The following is an 18153-nucleotide window of genomic DNA, read 5'->3' as shown; positions in this document are numbered from 1 at the left end:
TCTGCTCAGCTGTGGTGGCTGGACTGACCGTGGCCGGGAGCAGCTTGGGTCCTGGAGGGGCGGGCGTCGAGGGCCCAGCGCACTGGGGAAGCCTTGGCCGCGGGGCCGGCGCTTTCCGCCGTTTCCCGCCGCGCCCCTGGGGCTGGTGTCGTTCCCCAGGTGGAACAGAAGGTGGGCTCCGGAACGTGGCCGCCGCGGTTCTCTCGAAAGCAAGTATTTAACCTGAGAACAGGGGCCTCTGGGTTGCAGGCAGGAGAGGAGAGCGGAGGTTTCTGGGAGCTTCGCTTGTACTCCACGAGCACAGCTGGTGGGAGTTAGTAGCTACCCAGCTGTATCTCACACGCCTTGGTTCGCAATCCTGGGGCAAAGGCAGGCGGGAAAAGCTTGGGGAGGAAAGTTGCCAGGGATGAGTCGTGGGGAGGATTAGGGAGAGCTGAGAGGCGATGAAGAAGGAAGACTGAACCAGGAAAAGACAAGCGGGACTCAGTCTCTGCCCTCCCTCCCATGAGACCATGACCTTATGCTTTTTTCTACCTCTTCTCAGTTTCAGCCACGTGCTGTGAGCGACGCCAACCTTTTTCTTATTACAAACTGATGGATTTTCCATATCTCAAATAAGAGTATTGAAGTTGTAAAATCATCAAGTTAGTTCCTATTATATCTTCTCCGCTGATACATCTGTATTATTCACCTCGATTTCTCCCAAGTTAAATACTGATAAATTAACAGGTCAGCCACACGTGTGCAAGAAGGTTAAACTTTCTTCGTAAAAAGAAACTGTAATGTAATTTTTCCTTTGTGTACAATAGGTATGTACACAGGGAGCCAATTTTTCACAATTCCACATGTGAATTGTGGAATTCCACATGCATGGTTCTCTTGATTCCATTTCAAGACGGTGCTATAATAGTACTTACCCTGTGCCAAACGCTGTTCTAAGTACTTTACAAATCTGAACACATTAAAAACTCATAACAACTCGAGCAAGTCTCATAGTACACTGCATTGTGCTTTCTCATCACTTTGTCTCAGAGGTTTTTCCCTAGTATAATTTGTTTGATCTCAATCATGGTGTGGGTAGGATTGATCTGAAGGAAGGTCACACAAATTGCCAAAGGCAGTGTGCTCAGACTCACATTAGGTTTCCTTATCCATGATACACAAAATTTGCTTTTAATAATTTTTGAATATTAATGATGAATAAGTATTATCTTTGAATTATGGATTGTTTTTCTTTCCTTGGCTTTTACACTGGAAGATTTTAGAAGAGTTGCATAATCATTCATTCAATGAAGAGCTTTGACCCCCTACTATACTCTCCAGCATGAGTTTACAACATGAGACTCAATCCCTGTCTTTTCCCAAAGGAGCTTTGGAGTGTGTGGATTTATCTATTCCCAAGCTTGGTTGCTTGGGATTGAAATCACCTGGAGAGCTTTAAAAACCACTGATGCCTGCATCCTAAGCCCAGAGATTCACATTTAATTGGTCTAGACATGGTTTGGACATCTTGATTCTTTAAAACTCCCCAGATCATTCTAACGTACAACCAAGAGTGAGAACTACTGTTTTATTCATTCGGCAAATACATATTGAGGGAGGCCTCCTTTGTGCCATGTGCTGAGACTACCAGAATGAATAAGAAGGAAATTATTCTTGCTAAAGTCACTAATGACCTAGTTGCCATTGGACAGTTTTTAGTCTTTACTTTTCTGTGGTGTTTAAGATGCTTATCCCCTCCCTCTTTCATAACACTTTCCCCTTTCTTGGTTTTTGACTATGACTTTTCAGGTTTATTCCTCCCAGCTCCAGAGTTCACGTCTCTGTCTCCCTTGCATTCTTTATTTTCCTTTTTTAACTTAAATGTTGGTGCTTCTAAGGATTTCTTGTGAGATATGGCATCCTTAAATACTTTGTCCATGTTTTTAGTTTCAACTTATTACCTAAAGGTTAAAGACTCTGGATCTATATCTCTAGTTTTTTCTTGAGCATCATATCTGTATCACCAGTTACGAGGCATCACCAACTGGAAATCCCATGAGCACCTCAAGTTCAGTGTGCCCAAATGTGAACTCATGTTTCCCTGCCAAAACCTATTCCTCCTCTGCTTCTGTATCTCATTGGTTGGAATTGCCATTCACCCAGTCTCTAAAGCCAAAAGTGTACACATCATCTTAGAATTCTCTTATTACATGACATGTGCTGTCATCGAGTGATTTACACCTCCTGAATATCCTGCCAGCTTATTTTTATTTCTAGATAGCTCTTATATGTGTTCCCTTTCCTCTATCCTCACTCCCAGAGTCCCAGATCAGATACTCATTATGCATGGCCTGGTCTACTACAATGGCCTCTTTACTGATATTTTGCCAACAGCCCTACCCACTCCAGTGAAATCTTTCTAAATCAGAAATCTGATCAAGTCATTTCCCTGCTAAAATATTTCAATACAATATTTCAATAAAATATTTTTATACAACTAGTATACAAGGAGAGAGATACAGCCTGTAGAAAAATATCTGGTATACCCTTGGAAATATCTCATATGCACATGTTGAGTGCATATGTTAAAATCACCTACAGAGGAGGAAAAATGGTTAAGAACCAAGGCCCTACAGTATAAAATCTAAAAAATTTTTACCTAGTATAAAAGGCCCATGACTATCTAGGCTCTCTCCCTCTCTAGTCTAGTTACAACTCAAGCAACACTGAACTACTAATGGTTCACGGAAAACATCAAGCATTTTTATGCCTCTAAAGGCTTAATGTGTGTTGTGCTCTGTAACTAGACACTTCCCATCTCCCATGCAGTGTCAGCTCAAGCTTTTCCTCCTCAGCTATTGATAACTTCTCTCACTTCTCTAGACAGTTATTTCCACAATGCTTAAATTGTGTGTGTGTGTGTATTAGAGCTATTTTATGTGCGTCTAATGCTAATACATTTTTAAGGACACGGGAAATGTATTTTCTTCTGTATTCCCAACATGTAGCAGGAACTTAATGTTTGTTATATGAATAAAAACATGCCCATGCCCTTAAAAACTCAGGAAGAGACAGATGTGTTATTAGTATACTCTATAAAAGTAATTGCGAATGCACATGATAACAGAGGAGTGTCTAGGGCATAGTGGGTAAATAAGATCAGCTGGGATTCAGAGAAGATTGTCAGAGTCATCAAGATGGGAGATTATGCATACAGAAACTGGGGCAATGAAGATGTGCTCAAGACTTAATTAAAGGTACCACTTGGTTGACACATTTGAGGGAAATGGAGAAGTAGAGGACAAGCCCCAGGTTTCTGACTTGAGTGAGTAGGGATAGATGGTGATGGCATAACTAGGATATGAAATGCAAGAGAAAAACAGCTTTGACTCATGGAAAGGAAACGACCTTTCTGTTGCTTTATACTTAGCCTGTGTAGGTAGCTTACATCTTTCTAATCATGAATTTTATTTTTTTTTTTGTGAGGAAGATCAGCCCTGAGCTAACATCCATGCCAATCCTCTTTTTGCTGAGGAAGACTGGCCATGAGCTAACATCTGGCAGATTTTCCTCCACTTTTATGTGGGACGCCGCCAGAGCATGGCCTGACAAGCGGTGCCTCGGTGCGCGCCCGGGATCCGAACCTGGGCCACCAGCAGCGGAGCGCGCATACTTAACCACTACGCCACAGGGCCGGCCCCTCTAATCATGAATTTCCATTAAAAAAAAAAGATAAGAAGCTAATAACTTTGTCTAAATTTTTTTAAGTCAGACTGATTGAACAGTGATCAGTAAAACTAGTTTATCTTATTCCAGCTGTATACTCTACCTAAGGAAATTGAAATTATTGGTTTATATTTAAGTTATATCAGTACTTTCAGGATTAGCCAGGCCTTTTGAAAGTCGGCCCATATCTGTTTCTAAGTTACTAAGGCCAAAAACTGGAATATGGAAAGCAGCCAACACTATTAAATGATAGGATTTTAAGGAGAGGAACTGTAAAACACTTATAAACTATGTAATTTAATCACTTGTAGCTCTTTGGGTATAAAAGTGATTTACTATGCAATTATGTAATTACAACTGATTTTCACTACATAATACCGTTATTTAAATTTTTAAAAATAATAAAGATCTGTTTGCCTTATGATTCAAATACAAAGAGTAGGATTTGAGGATAAGAATAAACATTAAACATACCAGTATATCTTTTGAAATGCTAACTGCTTAAACTTGTTCTATGAATGCCATTTAACTTTGCTGGATAAAACAAGATATTTCCAAGTACCAGACGTACACGGTATTATACATGAAATGATTCAAATCAAATTTCTTGGTTTATCAGTGCCAAACAAAGTAACATGGAAAACTTAAAAAGTAACATGAGGGGCCACCCCCATGGCTTAGTGGTTAGGTGCGAGCGCTCCGCTACTGGCGGCCCGGGTTCGGATCCCAGGCGCGCACCCACGCACCGCTTCTCCGGCCGTGCTGAGGCCGCATCCCACATACAGCAACTAGAAGGATGTGCAACCATGACATACAACTATCTACTGGGGCTTTGGGGCAACAAAAAGGATTGGCAATAGATGTTAGCTCAGAGCTGGTCTTCCTCAGCAAAAAGAGGAGAATTAGCATGGATGGTAGCTCAGGGCTGATCTTCCTCACAAAAATTAAAAAAAAAAAAGTAACATGAAAAATCAAAATGGTATTCTAGAAAAGAAATCTTGTCGTTTGCCATTTCCACATGAGCATTTATTAATTTGAGAAGAAAAGGTTACGATAGTGGGTTAAGTATAGAACTTGAAGCTGTTAGCATTTGACTTAAGTGTAATTTGTACAGTGTGCTAAAAACTATCAGTGACTTATAAATAGAGGCAGAATTCGGTAGTTTCCTATTTGATACTGTGAAAAAAAGCTGAAAAGATTCCTGAGCCCATAAGTCTGATGAAAAAATATATTCTTGGCAATTGAAATTGTTACAATGATGGGAATTCATCTAGTGAAAGTACCTTTTCTCCATGCAAACTGATTGTCTTTTTCAGATTTGAAACAGATCTGTATTCATGAAGAGTGACTGCACACAAAATACAACATGTCAAGAAAGAAAAAAAGATCCAATAGAAATGTTGCATTCTGGGCAGCTGGTAAAAGTCTGTGCCCCAATGGTTCGATATTCAAAGTAAGTATTGTCAAATGGTTAATGAGCTAAGATGTGATTTCCTTTTTATGCTCTGACTTTTTTAAAGTAAGACCACCCCACCACATGGGATCTTCGAACGCCTAGTTCTGGGATCATGATCTAGGCTTGAGTTCTGGTGCTACCACCCGCCTGTATGTGTGGCCCTGGTAAACAGTTAACTGTTTCCAAGCTTCACTCCTTATATCTATAAAAATGGTAGTGCTTATAACGCCCACCTTTAAAGATAATAGTGGATATTAAATATACGTTATATAATATAAATATATATACATATATATAAAAACATTTACGCATATGTTTTTGTGTGAACATAAGTCTACATTTGTCTGGTAGAAATCCCCAGGACTGCAATTGCTGACTCATGTGGTAGTTGTATGTTTAGCTTTTTAAGAAACTGCCAAACTTTTCCAGAGTGACTGTACCATATTATGCTCCCACCAACAACTTAGGAGGAATCTAGTTTTTCCTCATCCTCACCCCAACTTTTAATAATGCCACTTTTTTTTATTTTAGCCATTCTGATAGGTGTGCAGTGATATCTCATTGTGGTTTTACTTTCCCTTTCCTTTATGGCTAATGATGTTGAACATCTTTTCATGTTTCATTTATCATCTATATATTGTTGAAGAAATGTTTCTTCATGTATTTCACCCAGATTCTAATTGGATTGTTTGCTTTTTTACTATTGAGTTGTTTATTTTTAATTTTTGATTGTGGTAAAATACAACATAAAATTTACCATTTGAAACATTTTTAAATGTACAGTTCAATAATGTAACTACATTCACATTGTTGTACATACAATCTCTAAAACTCTTTCCATCTTACAAAACTAAAACTCTATACCCATTAAACAATAACTTCACCTTCCTCTAGCCCTAGCAACCATCATTCTACTTTTTTGCTCTTTGAATTTGACTGCTCTAGGTACCTGATTATATGTGGAGTCATACAGTATTTGTGTTTTTGAGACTGGCTTATTTCACTGAGCATAATATCCTCAAGGTTCATCCATGATGTGGCATGTATCAGAATTTCCTTCCTTTTTAAGGCTGAATAATATTCCATTGTATGTGTGTGTATATATATATATATACACACACACACTACATTTTGTCTATCCATTCATCCATTGATGCACACTTGGGTTACTTCCATCTTTTGGCTATTGCAAATAATGCTGCTGTAAACGTGGATGTATCAATATCTCTTTGAGGCCTTGCTTTCAATTCTTTGGGGTATATGCCCAAAAGTGGAATTGCTAGATCATATGGCAATTCTATTTTTAAATTTTTGAGAAATCGCCGTGCTGTTTTCCATAGCAGCTACACCATTTTACATTCCCATCAGCAGTGCAGGAGTGTTCCAATTTCTCAACACTTGTTATTTTCTGGGGGGTGGGGGGGGAGGTGTTTTTTATAGGCATCCTAATGAGTCTGAAGTGGTATCTCATTGTGGTTTTGATTCGTATTTCCCTAGTGATATTGAGCATCTTTTCATGTGCTTTTTGGCCATTTGTATATCTTCTTTGGAGAAATGTCTATTCAAGTCCTTTGCCCATTTTTGAATCAGGTTGTTTGATTTTTTGTTGTTGAGTTTTTGTTTACTATTGAGGTTTGAGAATTCTCTGTATATTCAAGATACTACTCTTTTGTTAGATATGTGGTTTGCAAATATTTTCTCCCAGTATGTGGCTTCTCTTTTCATCCTCTTAAAAGAGTCTTTTGCAGAACAAAAGTTTTTTATTTAATGATGAAGTCCATTTTATCAATTTTTCCTTTTGTAAACTGTGCTTTTGTTGTGAAAAGTAAGAAATCTTTATGTAGCTCTAGATCCTAAAAATTTCCTCCTTTGTTTTTTTCTAAAAGTCTTATAGTTTTATGTTTTACTTTTAAGTCTATGATCAGCTTTGAGTTAATTTTTGTGAAAGTGTGAACTTAGGTTGAGGTTCATTTTTTTGCCTATGGATGTCTAATTACTCCAGCACCATTTGTTGAAGAGGCTATCTTTCCACTATTGAATTGCTTCTGCATCTTTATCAGAAATCAGTTGCGTGGGTTTGTTTGGTTCTTTTTCTGGATTTTCTGTTCTGTTCCATTGATCCACGGGTCTATCCCTCCACCAGTACTGCAGTCTTGATTACTATAAGTATATAATAAATCTTGAAATTCGGTAGACTTATTTGCCCGTTTTTCTTTTTCAGAATTGTTTTGGCTATTCTAGTTCCTTTGCCTTTCTAAATAAATTTTATTTTTTTGTGAGGAAGATCAGCCCTGTGCTAACATCTGCCAATCGTCCTCTTTTTTTTTTTTGCTGAGGAAGACTGGCCCTGGGCTAACATCTGTGCCTGTCTTCCTCCACTTTATATGGGACGCCGCCACAGCATGGCTTGCCAAGTGGTGCGTCGGTACGTGCCCAAGATCCGAACCAGCGAACCCTGGGGCTGCCGCAGCGGAGTGCGCACACTTAACCTCTTGTGCCACCTGGCCGCCCCCCTAAATAAATTTTAGAATGATCTTTTCTATATCTACAAAAAACCTTGCTGGAATTTTCATAAGAACTATATTAAATATATATATCACTTTGGGGAGAATTGAATTTCTCTCAATTCATGCACACAGTATGTCTCTCCATTTATTTAGATCTTCTTTGATTTCTTTCATCAGTGTTGTATAGTTTTCAGTGTACAAATTCTGTACATGTTTTGTAAGACTTAACACCCAGTTACTTTATACTTTGAATTTCAGTGCCCATGTGTTCAGTGCTGGTGTGTAGAAATAAAGCTGATTTTTGTATGTTGATCTGGTATCCTGAGAACATGCTAAATTCACTTTTATTGGTTCTAGGAGGTTCTTTTTGCAAATTCCTTGGGATTATCTATGTAGACAATCATGTCACCTGCAAATAGGGATAGTTTTACTTCTTCCTTTCCATTATATGCCTTTTATATCTTTTTCATGCTTTATTACACTAAGTAGAAGTTACAGCACTATGTTGAATAAGAGTGATGAAAGCAGACATCTTTGCCTTGTTCTGATCTTGTTCTGCCTTTCATCTTCAAGCATAAGTTAGCTGTAGAATTTTTTGTGGATGCTCTTTATCATGTTGAGAAAGCTCCTTCTATTGTTTTTCTGAGAGTTTTAAAATCATGAATGCATATTGTTTTGTCAAAACCTTTTTCTGCATCAATTGATATAATCATATGATTTTTCTTCTTTTGCCTGTTAATATGGTAGATTACATTGATTGATTCTGAATATTGAAGCTTTGGTTTTAATCGGCTTTTTCTGACACCACCATAGCAGGGAAAGGATGAGAAGGCACCACTTCATTATTATCTGGTGGAGGTAAAAGTCCAGGTTCCCCACTTGGTCACCTTTGACACTCTGGGGGCAGGGGGCTCCTCATTACTGCTGAGCAGAAGTGAGAGTTCCAGCTCCCCATGGAGGGGGTGGCCTGGTAACTGCTGGACAATGATGAAAGTCCTGGCTCTTCACTAAGCATCCTCTGACACTACTCCAGTTGGGAGGGACAAGGGCACCTCGCTACTGCTGGGTAGGTGCGGAAGTCCAGGCTCCCCAGGTAGTCTCCACTGATACCACTGGGTGGGACCTTGTTACTGGCTAGCAGGAATTAAAGTCCCAGCTTCCTACCTGGCCTTTTCTGACATCACCATGTAGGGTGTTGGAGAACCTTGTTACAGTCTTGGAAAGGTAGAAGACTAGGCTCCCCTCTTAACCTTTGTTTGTGGAGATGGGGACCACAGTTTTTTCTCTGGTGTTTGGCTGTAGTAGAGCCATTATTATCTAAAAGTTTTCTGTGTTGCCAGGCTTCCCCTTTCCTGGTCCTTTGGTTAGAAAAAGCAGACTTTTGTTGGGGCTGTTTTTGTCTGTACCCATTAGTATTTCTAGGTTGCCAGCTTCTTCAGCTTCAAGTCTGGAATATTTGAGGTAAAAAGTAAACCCAGAGAACTGACTTGTCAGTCCTCAGGTCACTAGACGTCTGCTCTCTTCTCTCCACCTTTCAGAGTTTTCTTTTTTTTTTTTTTTTTCCCCTTTTTCTCCCCAAAGCCCCAGTAGATAGTTGTATGTCATAGTTGCGCATCCTTCTAGTTGCTGTATGTGGGACGCCGCTTCAGCATGGCCGGACAAGCGGTGCCGTGGTGCGCACCCAGGATCCGAACCTGGGCTGCCAGTAGCGGAGCGTGCGCACTTGACCGCTAAGCCACAGGGCCAGCCCCTCAGAGTTTTCTTATGTTTGTTTTATATATAATATTCCAGGGATTTTAGTTATACTAAGCTGGAGGAATAGGGAAAAATACGTCTACTCCATCTTCCCATAGGCAGAACTTTTCTCTAATAAATATTTAATGATTAAATTAAACTTGGAAGGGCATATGATTATGGTGATTTTAGTACTAAATGCCTAATTAAAGTTTTATATGCTCACAGGTTGGCTTTTAGAACACTAGTAAGAAAATACAGTTGTGATCTGTGCTATACACCAATGATAGTTGCTGCTGATTTTGTCAGATCCATAAAAGCCAGAGACAGTGAATTTACCACAAACCAAGGTATGTGAAACCCAGAGTTTACTGACTTTGTAAAACATTAAAAAAAACCCTCAACTATCTTGTCTAATCAGAGACAATACAATTCACATATTTTACTTTAAAATCTTTTAGTTTTTTGTTTTTTTAATATGTTTTTACTCGGTGCCTTATAAACTATGGATGATATATCAAAGTGTAAGGTCAGCCTTCCTTAGGGCCCCTATCCTCTCACCAGGACTCCAGATTAGATTCCTATCTCACTGCCTCCAGTCTTGTCCCATTCCAAACTATCTTCCAATCAGCCCAAAGTGACCTTTCTAAAATGTAAATTTGATCACATCTCTTCCCTGCTTAAAATCCTTCTTGGACCTCTCATTGCCTAAAGCAATGGTTCTCAAAGTGTAATTCCCCAGACCAGGATCATTATCAGGAAATGTGTTAGAAATGGAAATTCTCAGGCTCTACCCCTGACCCAGTGAATCAGGAACTCTGGGTATGTCGTCCAGCAATATGGTTTAAGAAGCCCTCCAGGTGATTCTGAGCTTGCTAAAGGTTGAGAACCACTGGACCAAAGAGTAAAATTCCAGCACCTGTGGATAACATACAACATTCTTCATGCTTTAGCCTCTGAATGCCTCCTCTGCAGCTTTATCTTCTGTCAGTTTCTTTCCACAGCCCACCAACTTTATTCTGCAAAAATACTAAGTTATTTTAAGTCCCTGAACATACCCTGTCCTCTCATACTTCTCTACCTAGAATGTCCTTCTCAGCCATGCCTGTCCCCCAGATCCCTGTCTCTCTCTGGCAAATGACAGTTCATGCTTCTTAATCCACCTCTCAAAGTTTGTGGCCAAGGAACTCTGCTGATCACCCTACATCCATGTCCTCTCTCTTAAGCACCAGCTTTTTGTTGTACTTAATCATGTTGTTAGTGCCATCAGGCACAAATATACTCAGACTAAACCAAAAAGTGGGAAAAATATTTATAATATTTTTGATAGATAGCTGAGCTAATTTCTTTTTTATAAAAATTTTAATAATAAGAAAAGGACAACTAAAAGAAAAATTGCTCATAGAAAACTGTGCAAAGAATAGAGAGAGTGAGCCCACAAATAAAAATATACACTGTTGGGTATACAATGTGGGATAAGTTATGAGAAAACAAGAATTTTCATCCATATTGGTGTGTATCTATATTGGTAAACTCTTTCGAAAGAAAATTTTGCAATATCTATCAAAATGTTAAATGCTTATCCAACAGTTACACTCCTAGGAATTTACTCTATGGATATACTCGCAAAAGCATATATGTAAGAGTATCCTCATCACAGCATTGTTTGCAAGAGCCAGAAATGAAAAACAATCTAGAAGGACACTATATGATCCACTCATACAGTGGAATATGCCACTAAAAAGAAGAAAATCTGGTCTGAGTAGAGCTCCCAGATACATCAGGGGAAATAAAAGCGGTAGGCATATCAACATATATACATAGAATGTTCACATTTGTTTATATTTTACTGGTATACATAAAATTGTTCTAGAATAAACTAGTTCTCACCTTTGGGAAAGAGGTCTGTCAAGAGTGTTGTACTTTTCATTTTATCAAATTTTATACTGTTTGAATTTGTACTAAATGTAAATTGCTTTTAAATTAAAATATTTAAAATTATTTTAATGCTATCTTGTTGGAACAGATGGTTCTTAGGCTAAAAATAGTTATTGTTTTTTATCCTGTACACACATTAGCGTTTGGTATCTGGTGTGTGTGTGTGTGTGTGCGCGTTTCTGTGGATTTTAATGTGGAGCTATTCGTTTTATCAGGTGATTGCCCATTGATTGTTCAGTTTGCTGCTAATGATGCAAGACTTTTATCTGATGCTGCTCGTATAGTCTGTCCTTATGCGAATGGAATAGACATTAACTGTGGTTGCCCTCAGAGGTAAAGCTCAAAGAAGTTGGAAGAATTTTCAAAAAGATTAGAAAAAAACTATGTGAACATGGTAAACTATCTTTCTAGTTTTCCAAGAATTAAAAAAGTAAGAAACTTGGGCTCTAAATAAAAAGAAAGAAAAAAATAAGGAAATATTATTTAGGAACATACCCACAAAGGTGTTTTCAGATGGCTAAAACAACGTATAGACCCTTGACAAGTGTTTTGTCCCACCTCACCAGCAGAATATTTTTAATGCATGGATCTGCCTTGAACCTTATCCATAAGTAGTATCTAAGGTTTGCAGCAAGCCCTAAAATGTATTTTTACTGCCATGTCAGACATACTTGCTCTAGAAAGTATGATTCTGTGATTTGGGAGATCACCACTTGTTTTCTCCTAATTAGTTTTCTTTATAAGAATACCTTTTTATAATTACCTTTTTTTCCTATACCACAGTTATTTGGTTGAGTCTAAGTAACTGGGTGTTGATAGCATGTCCTTAATTTGACAACGGTATCCCTCCTTCCTGGCACTGTACTAGATTATCTGTCAATAATTCAAAATGTATCCAAAGAATAAAATCAAGGTTTTAATTAACAGCATAATCCAAATCAGATTACACATTTGTATACTCATTAGGAGAGTTAAATAAGCTGTTTAGTGGTGTTGGAATGCTGTAAGCCAAAAATATCTTTCTACTATTAAGACTAATAAAACCTCTCGTTATGTACAATAAACATCAAATTTGGAATTTAAAAAATCTGAAGTAATTGCAGTTAATTACAAATACTTAAATCTGTTTTGGTTGAATGAATTTTAATTTAATTTTCTTACTTGCCAATGAAAACCATTTCCCATAAGTATTTTTTGATCTGGGAACATGTTTTCCTAATGTGATATTGATCCACTTAGAAATGTTGGATCTATGAATTGAAAAAATCTGATTTCATTCTAAATCTCTAGAGAAATGGATAAGTGCACTTACAGTGCTTTTAGAATTGTATTTTCTTTCCCATCTATTTGCAATTTATTTGTTATTGTGTTTGCTTTATAAAGGTGGGCAATGGCAGAAGGTTATGGAGCTTGCTTAATAAACAAGCCAGAACTTGTTCAAGATATGGTGAAACAAGTAAGAAATCAAGTGGAAAACCCCAGATTTTCCGTATCTATTAAAATAAGGTAAAGACAATATTTTAATCTATTGACAAGATAGTCCATTATTTAGGAAATAAAAGAATATTCCTTTTGTCTGGGGGTAAGGGGATCTATCCTTAATAAATTGGTGGCTGGTATATGGAAATGGTGAAACAAGACATTTAGTAGATGAATATATACCATAATTTTTATTTACAATTCAGAACAACTTCCTCTTTGTGTTTTTTAACAGAAATTAAAACATCCCTTTATTATTAAAAACTTTCCCCCAAAAGAAACCCTCAACTTGTTCCATGTACTATTTAATTAACAGTAAGAAACCTTCCTGGTACCAAGAGGAGAAAATAGGAATGATATTTGCAATAAAATTTCACAACGAAAAGAAAATAAACCAGGAATTGGTTTTTTGGTGACAGGTTAAAAACATATCTCAAGATAAAGTATTATATTCTCCCACTTGTGGATTGGGGCATGCACAGCAAATATTAGCATAGCATCTTTCAATTCATCTGTGACAGGACTTTGCTGACTTTTTCAGTTATCAAAGCCAAAAAAGGGCCAGCCCCGTGGCTTAGCGGTTGGGTGCACACGCTCCGCTGCTGGCGGCCCAGGTTCGGATCCCGAGCGCGCACCGGTGCACCGCTTCTCCGGCCATGCTGGGGCTGCATCCCACATGCAGCAACTGGAAGGATGTGCAACTATGACATACAACTATCTACTGGGGCTTTGGGGAAAAAAAAAAAAAGGAGGAAGATTGGCAATAGATGTTAGCTCAGAGCCGGTCTTCCTCTGAGCAATAAAAGAGGAGGATTAGCATGGATGTTAGCTCAGGGCTGATCTTCCTCACCAAAAAAAAAAAAAAAAAAAAAAGTCAAAAAAGAGGAGCACTAGGTAAGATAAAAGTTATTTGTCATCCTATTGTTGCCAATAGTGAAATAGCTAAATTTGAAGGCTTAAATGGGAACTGATCCCTGAACAAAAACCTTACTGATAGTGGTGTGTAATGATAATATGAGTTAGCAAAGCTAACTAAATAATATATTAGATGAAATATTTTATTTAGTTTATTAACTTTAGCATTAAGATTTATGTGCTGTGAAAAGATCGATATAATTTTTAAATTATAGGATCCATGATGACCTTACAAGAACTGTAGATCTTTGTCGAAAGGCTGAAGCAACAGGAGTTTCCTGGATTACAGTCCATGGAAGAACTGTTGAAGAAAGACATCAGCCAGTGCACTATGAGGCCATTAAAATAATTAAGGAAAACATGTCTATACCTGTAATTGCTAATGGAGACATCAGAAGCTTAAAAGAAGCAGAAAATGTGTGGCATATTACTGGGACAGATGGTAAGAAATAAGTACTTCAGTTTTTTGTCTTTTAATTAGCAAAAAAAAGTGGGAGTGGGAGAGTAATGTTAATGTGATTTTTATTATTTTTCTTTGAAACAGAGCCATATTTTCCTATTGGACTGATTTAAGCTAAGCAATTGATTAAAATGATGTTAACTCTTCTACTTAGAAATGATATATTATTTTAATTGGGGTAAATTAATTAAGTTACCTTTCTGCCACCATCATATCCAGTGACTGACCAGTTAAGAATCTTCCAGATAGCCTATTAGTAAAAGAGAACACCCAGGATAGAAATGAGAGTTAGTGAACACAAGAGTGGTCACAGGAGCCAAAGGAACCCCAGACTGATATGCAGTTTCATTATCCTCTTAAGTTATTGGCATACTAAGCCCTGTGACACCTATTGCTAGATGGGAGAATGCAGATAAAGTTAACTTTAAGCAAACCCAATTTATGACAATCTGGATTTACCCTAAAAAATCTCTAAAGACTAATTGTTTAATGTGCAAGTCTTAAAAAAAAAAAGAAGAAAGAATTCCTATAAGTACATTTAAGCTTTCTTGGTTTACAAAAAGTATCAAAATAGTTTTATAATTGAATTAAACACACTAATATAAGGACATTGTGAAACCTTTTAATAATACTTTATTTTTTAATATTCTCAGTTTGTTTCATTGACTTTGACCTCATAACCATGAGTTCTTAATGTGTGGACAAATATGATGTGCTTTAATTTGTAGGTGTGATGGTCGCAAGAGGACTTTTAGCAAACCCGGCCATGTTTGCTGGATATGAGGAAACCCCACTGAAATGCATCTCGGACTGGGTTGACATTGCTCTTGAACTTGGAACTCCTTATGTGTGTTTTCATCAACATTTAATGTACATGATGGAAAAGATAACTTCAAGGCAGGAAAAACGAGTATTTAACGCTTTGTCAAGCACATCAGCAGTCTTAGATTACCTTACAGACCATTATGGGATTTGACTGGACTTCCTAAATTATTTTAATATATACTTCATTTTATATCTACAGTGAAACCACCCAAGATGGTTTAAAGGTTTTACTTTAAATCAGTGGCTCTCAAACATTAGTTTAAAAACAGTACCCTGAGAGCATTTTTAAAAGTCAGTCCTAGACTCCATCCTCAGAGATTCTGATTCAGTACATCTCAAGGATGGACCCAAAATTTACAGTTTTAGAAAATACCCCAGGTGGTTCAAACATCCTAGTCATCCTAGGTCCAAACGTTGACATTGTTCTGAATCCTATTGTGGATGTTAAAAAAGTAAGAAATTTTTTCCTAAAGGAATCGTGTTTTTAACATTTTTAAATAAATGAAACTTTTTAATACTAAAAGTATGGCTCATAGCATCTGTAAGTTAACATGAAGTATGTTTTTAATGATAGTAAGTGCAGAGAAGTGACAGAACAAATGCCAACATCTGTATAAAATTAAAAGGAACAAGAAATTCTGTATAGAATCGCATTCAGGGCTTCAATTAAAAATTCAAATTAGAAAATCAAACTGGTACTTCCTAACTCATGAATTACACACCTCAAGGTATTTGTTTTAAATTGTATGTAAGTGAATTTAATTAGATGTGATGTTTAAAACTGAGATTCCATGAAACTCTTTAAATGACATGAAATTTGTTATATTTCAAGCCTTCTAGATCTTAGAAGATTGAGAGCTTAGTAAATATATCTGTACCTAAAATGATAAAATTAATTTAGCCCCCCCATAAGTATAAAAAATTTGGTAGCTAATTTGGAGATGATTATATATTTGAAATAATATTCCCTGGAGAATAGTAACCAGGTTTTATTTTTAATTATAAACCTAATTTTCCATACCCTGTTTTTAGTGATATTATTTTTATGCCTCCCAGCAGTTGATATAATTTTAACTTTAAAGTTCCATGGTTTGGGAATGTTACTAATAGAATTTTGTTATTGGTGAGTGTGCTACTACAAGAATTAAGTACCTCAGGTTAAAATAAAACAGTTCCTGGGGCCAGCCCAGTGGTGCAGCAGTTAAGTGCGAGAGCTCCACTTTGGCGGCCCGGGGTTCACAGGTTCAGATCCCAGGCACTCACCAGCGCCCCACTTGTCAAGCCATGCTGTGGCAGCATCCCATATAAAGTAGAGGAAGCTGGGCATGGATGTTAGCCCAGGGCCAATCTTCCTCAGCAAAAAGAGAAGGATTGGCATTGGATGTTAGCTGAGGGCTGATCTTCCTCACAAAAAAATAAATAAATAAAACTTCTTAATTAAGATATTGGTCTATATAGCCAACATGAAAACTGTTATAAGAAGACATTTATCTAAAACTGCTTAATTCAAGAGTTCGGAAATATTAAATAAATCACTTTTTACATAAGCACTGCGTTGCTGTATTTTTTGCTTAGGCACATTCTGTGCTTTCATTTTTCAATTAATGTATTTTTAAAGATAATTAGCTTTTTCATTTGATATGAGTAGTACATAAGCAAATAAGAAGCTATAGTCAAAACTTAGTCATTTTTATGTTTGTAAATTAAATTTACAAATTATGTTTGTACATTATGAAGTGAATTATACTAGTGTTGTGGGCACAGTAGCATAATTAGAGTAAGGTGCACAGCCTTTCAAAGGAACCAGTGTGGAAGGGCAAGCAGTCCTAAATGTGTTTTTTTTTAAAAAAAAAACCTTCCTTATGGTTAATTTATGTTCAATCTTCTCTTTTATATGTGATCAAGTATATTTGTGATAAGAAAAAGCACCGCCGTACATGTGTTTTTATATTCTATAATTACCTCTTTATTTTCATAATTTGTTTAATGTTCCCAAAATAATTGTCTCCAGTAGAATAATACTTTTATTTGCATTCCTGATATGTCAATATTGAAAAAAAATCTTTAATAACTCGAGTGTATTCACGCGATTTGAAAAAATGGAAAATAATAAGAATATACCCATACCCACATTGTTTCCTTTCCTGTCAGTTCCCAAACATCACCCTAAAGTTTATTGCCTCCTCGCGGCCCATGGACAAGAGCAGAAAAACTTACAGAACGAATGTGTTATGACGCTACACGTTCTGCTACATTCTCAGAAGAACAAAATGTACAACCACCCAATCCTGGCCCTTCTAACTACAGCTCATTTCCGGACGATGAAACCGTTTCTACCATAAAAGAGAGACGGAAAGGAAAAGAGTGCCTTCAAACACGTTCACTGAATTGGCATCAGCCCAGGTAACCCTCCCGCCCCGGCGCCATTCCTTCTCCCTGGACCCCAGGAAGCTTTCAGAAACCGTCGGTCCACCGCCCCCCTTCCACCCAAACCGCACTTGATTAGAAATTTAAAGTCGGCTCTCCTGAGGAAGCTGCAGGCGGGAGCCCCAAGCATCGGGTATGAGTCATCCCCTCACTCCACCACCAATTAGAAAACGGTGATTGCTGATCATCGTATTCGCGCCGCCGCGGAGCGCAGCGAGCTGGCGCCCTCGGCCCGGGCTGGGGGACGGGCGGGCTGGGCGCGGCGGGGGCTGCGGCCGCGGGAAGGGCGCTCTCCCCTCCCCCTCAGCTGTCCTGCCGCCGCCGCGGCGTCTGACGTCCCGCGCGTCGGCGGCCGCGGAGCAGCGCGGGGAGCCGGGCGGGCCGCAGGCGGGGTAAGGCCGGGCGAGAGGCCTGGGGGCCGCGCGGGCTCGCGGCGTCGCGCGGCTCTCGGCGGTTGGACCTGGGGAGCTGCCCTGGCCCCGGCGCGGCGCTCAGGGGCCGCGGCGCGTTCGCGAAGCGGGAGGGCCGCGAGGCGCGGGCGTTGGTGGAGGGTGACGTTAGGCTGCGGGCGCCGCGGAGCTGGCCGACCAGTACGGCCCCTGTGCCGCGCAGGCCTCCCGCCACCCTTGACCCCTGCCCTGCCCGCCCGGGGGGACAGTCAGGCTCCTCGGTTAGGGGAAGGCCGGACACGTCAACCCCTGGAC

At 38.6% G+C, this 18153-nt stretch overlaps 2 protein-coding genes across 6 annotated transcripts in view; both read left to right on the top strand.

Annotated features, from left to right (window-relative positions):
- Window position 1: 1 nt before the first annotated feature.
- DUS4L (dihydrouridine synthase 4 like) lies at window positions 2-15545 on the top strand. Of its 2 annotated transcripts, none has more exons than XM_087438200.1 (7): window positions 2-209; window positions 5025-5161; window positions 9634-9755; window positions 11559-11676; window positions 12727-12849; window positions 13953-14179; window positions 14926-15545. In XM_087438200.1, the coding sequence occupies exons 2-7, from the start codon at window positions 5046-5048 to the stop codon at window positions 15171-15173; spliced, it is 954 nt and encodes a 317-aa protein (XP_087294326.1). In that variant the 5' UTR covers window positions 2-209; window positions 5025-5045; the 3' UTR covers window positions 15174-15545. The 2 variants fall into 2 exon arrangements, with proteins under 2 accessions (XP_087294326.1, XP_087294362.1); XM_087438236.1 differs by having other exon boundaries at window positions 9-171.
- A 1719-nt stretch (window positions 15546-17264) lies between these two features.
- The window catches only part of LOC101404496 (B cell receptor associated protein 29), a 49484-nt gene continuing 48595 nt past the window's right edge, over window positions 17265-18153 (top strand). For 2 of the 4 annotated variants that reach the window (XM_087438313.1, XM_087438467.1), the window contains exon 1: window positions 17432-17582. The gene's annotated coding sequence lies outside the window, so the exon portion shown is untranslated. The other 2 variants (XM_087438415.1, XM_087438372.1) reach the window with 2 other exon arrangements.

The sequence above is a fragment of the Ceratotherium simum genome, chromosome 1 (assembly GCF_057802395.1).
Source record: "Ceratotherium simum simum isolate JZ-2026a chromosome 1, ASM5780239v1, whole genome shotgun sequence".
Taxonomy (NCBI): Eukaryota; Metazoa; Chordata; class Mammalia; order Perissodactyla; family Rhinocerotidae; genus Ceratotherium; species Ceratotherium simum.
Note: the sequence above shows the minus strand (reverse complement) of the source record. Positions and strands in the feature narration are given on the sequence as shown.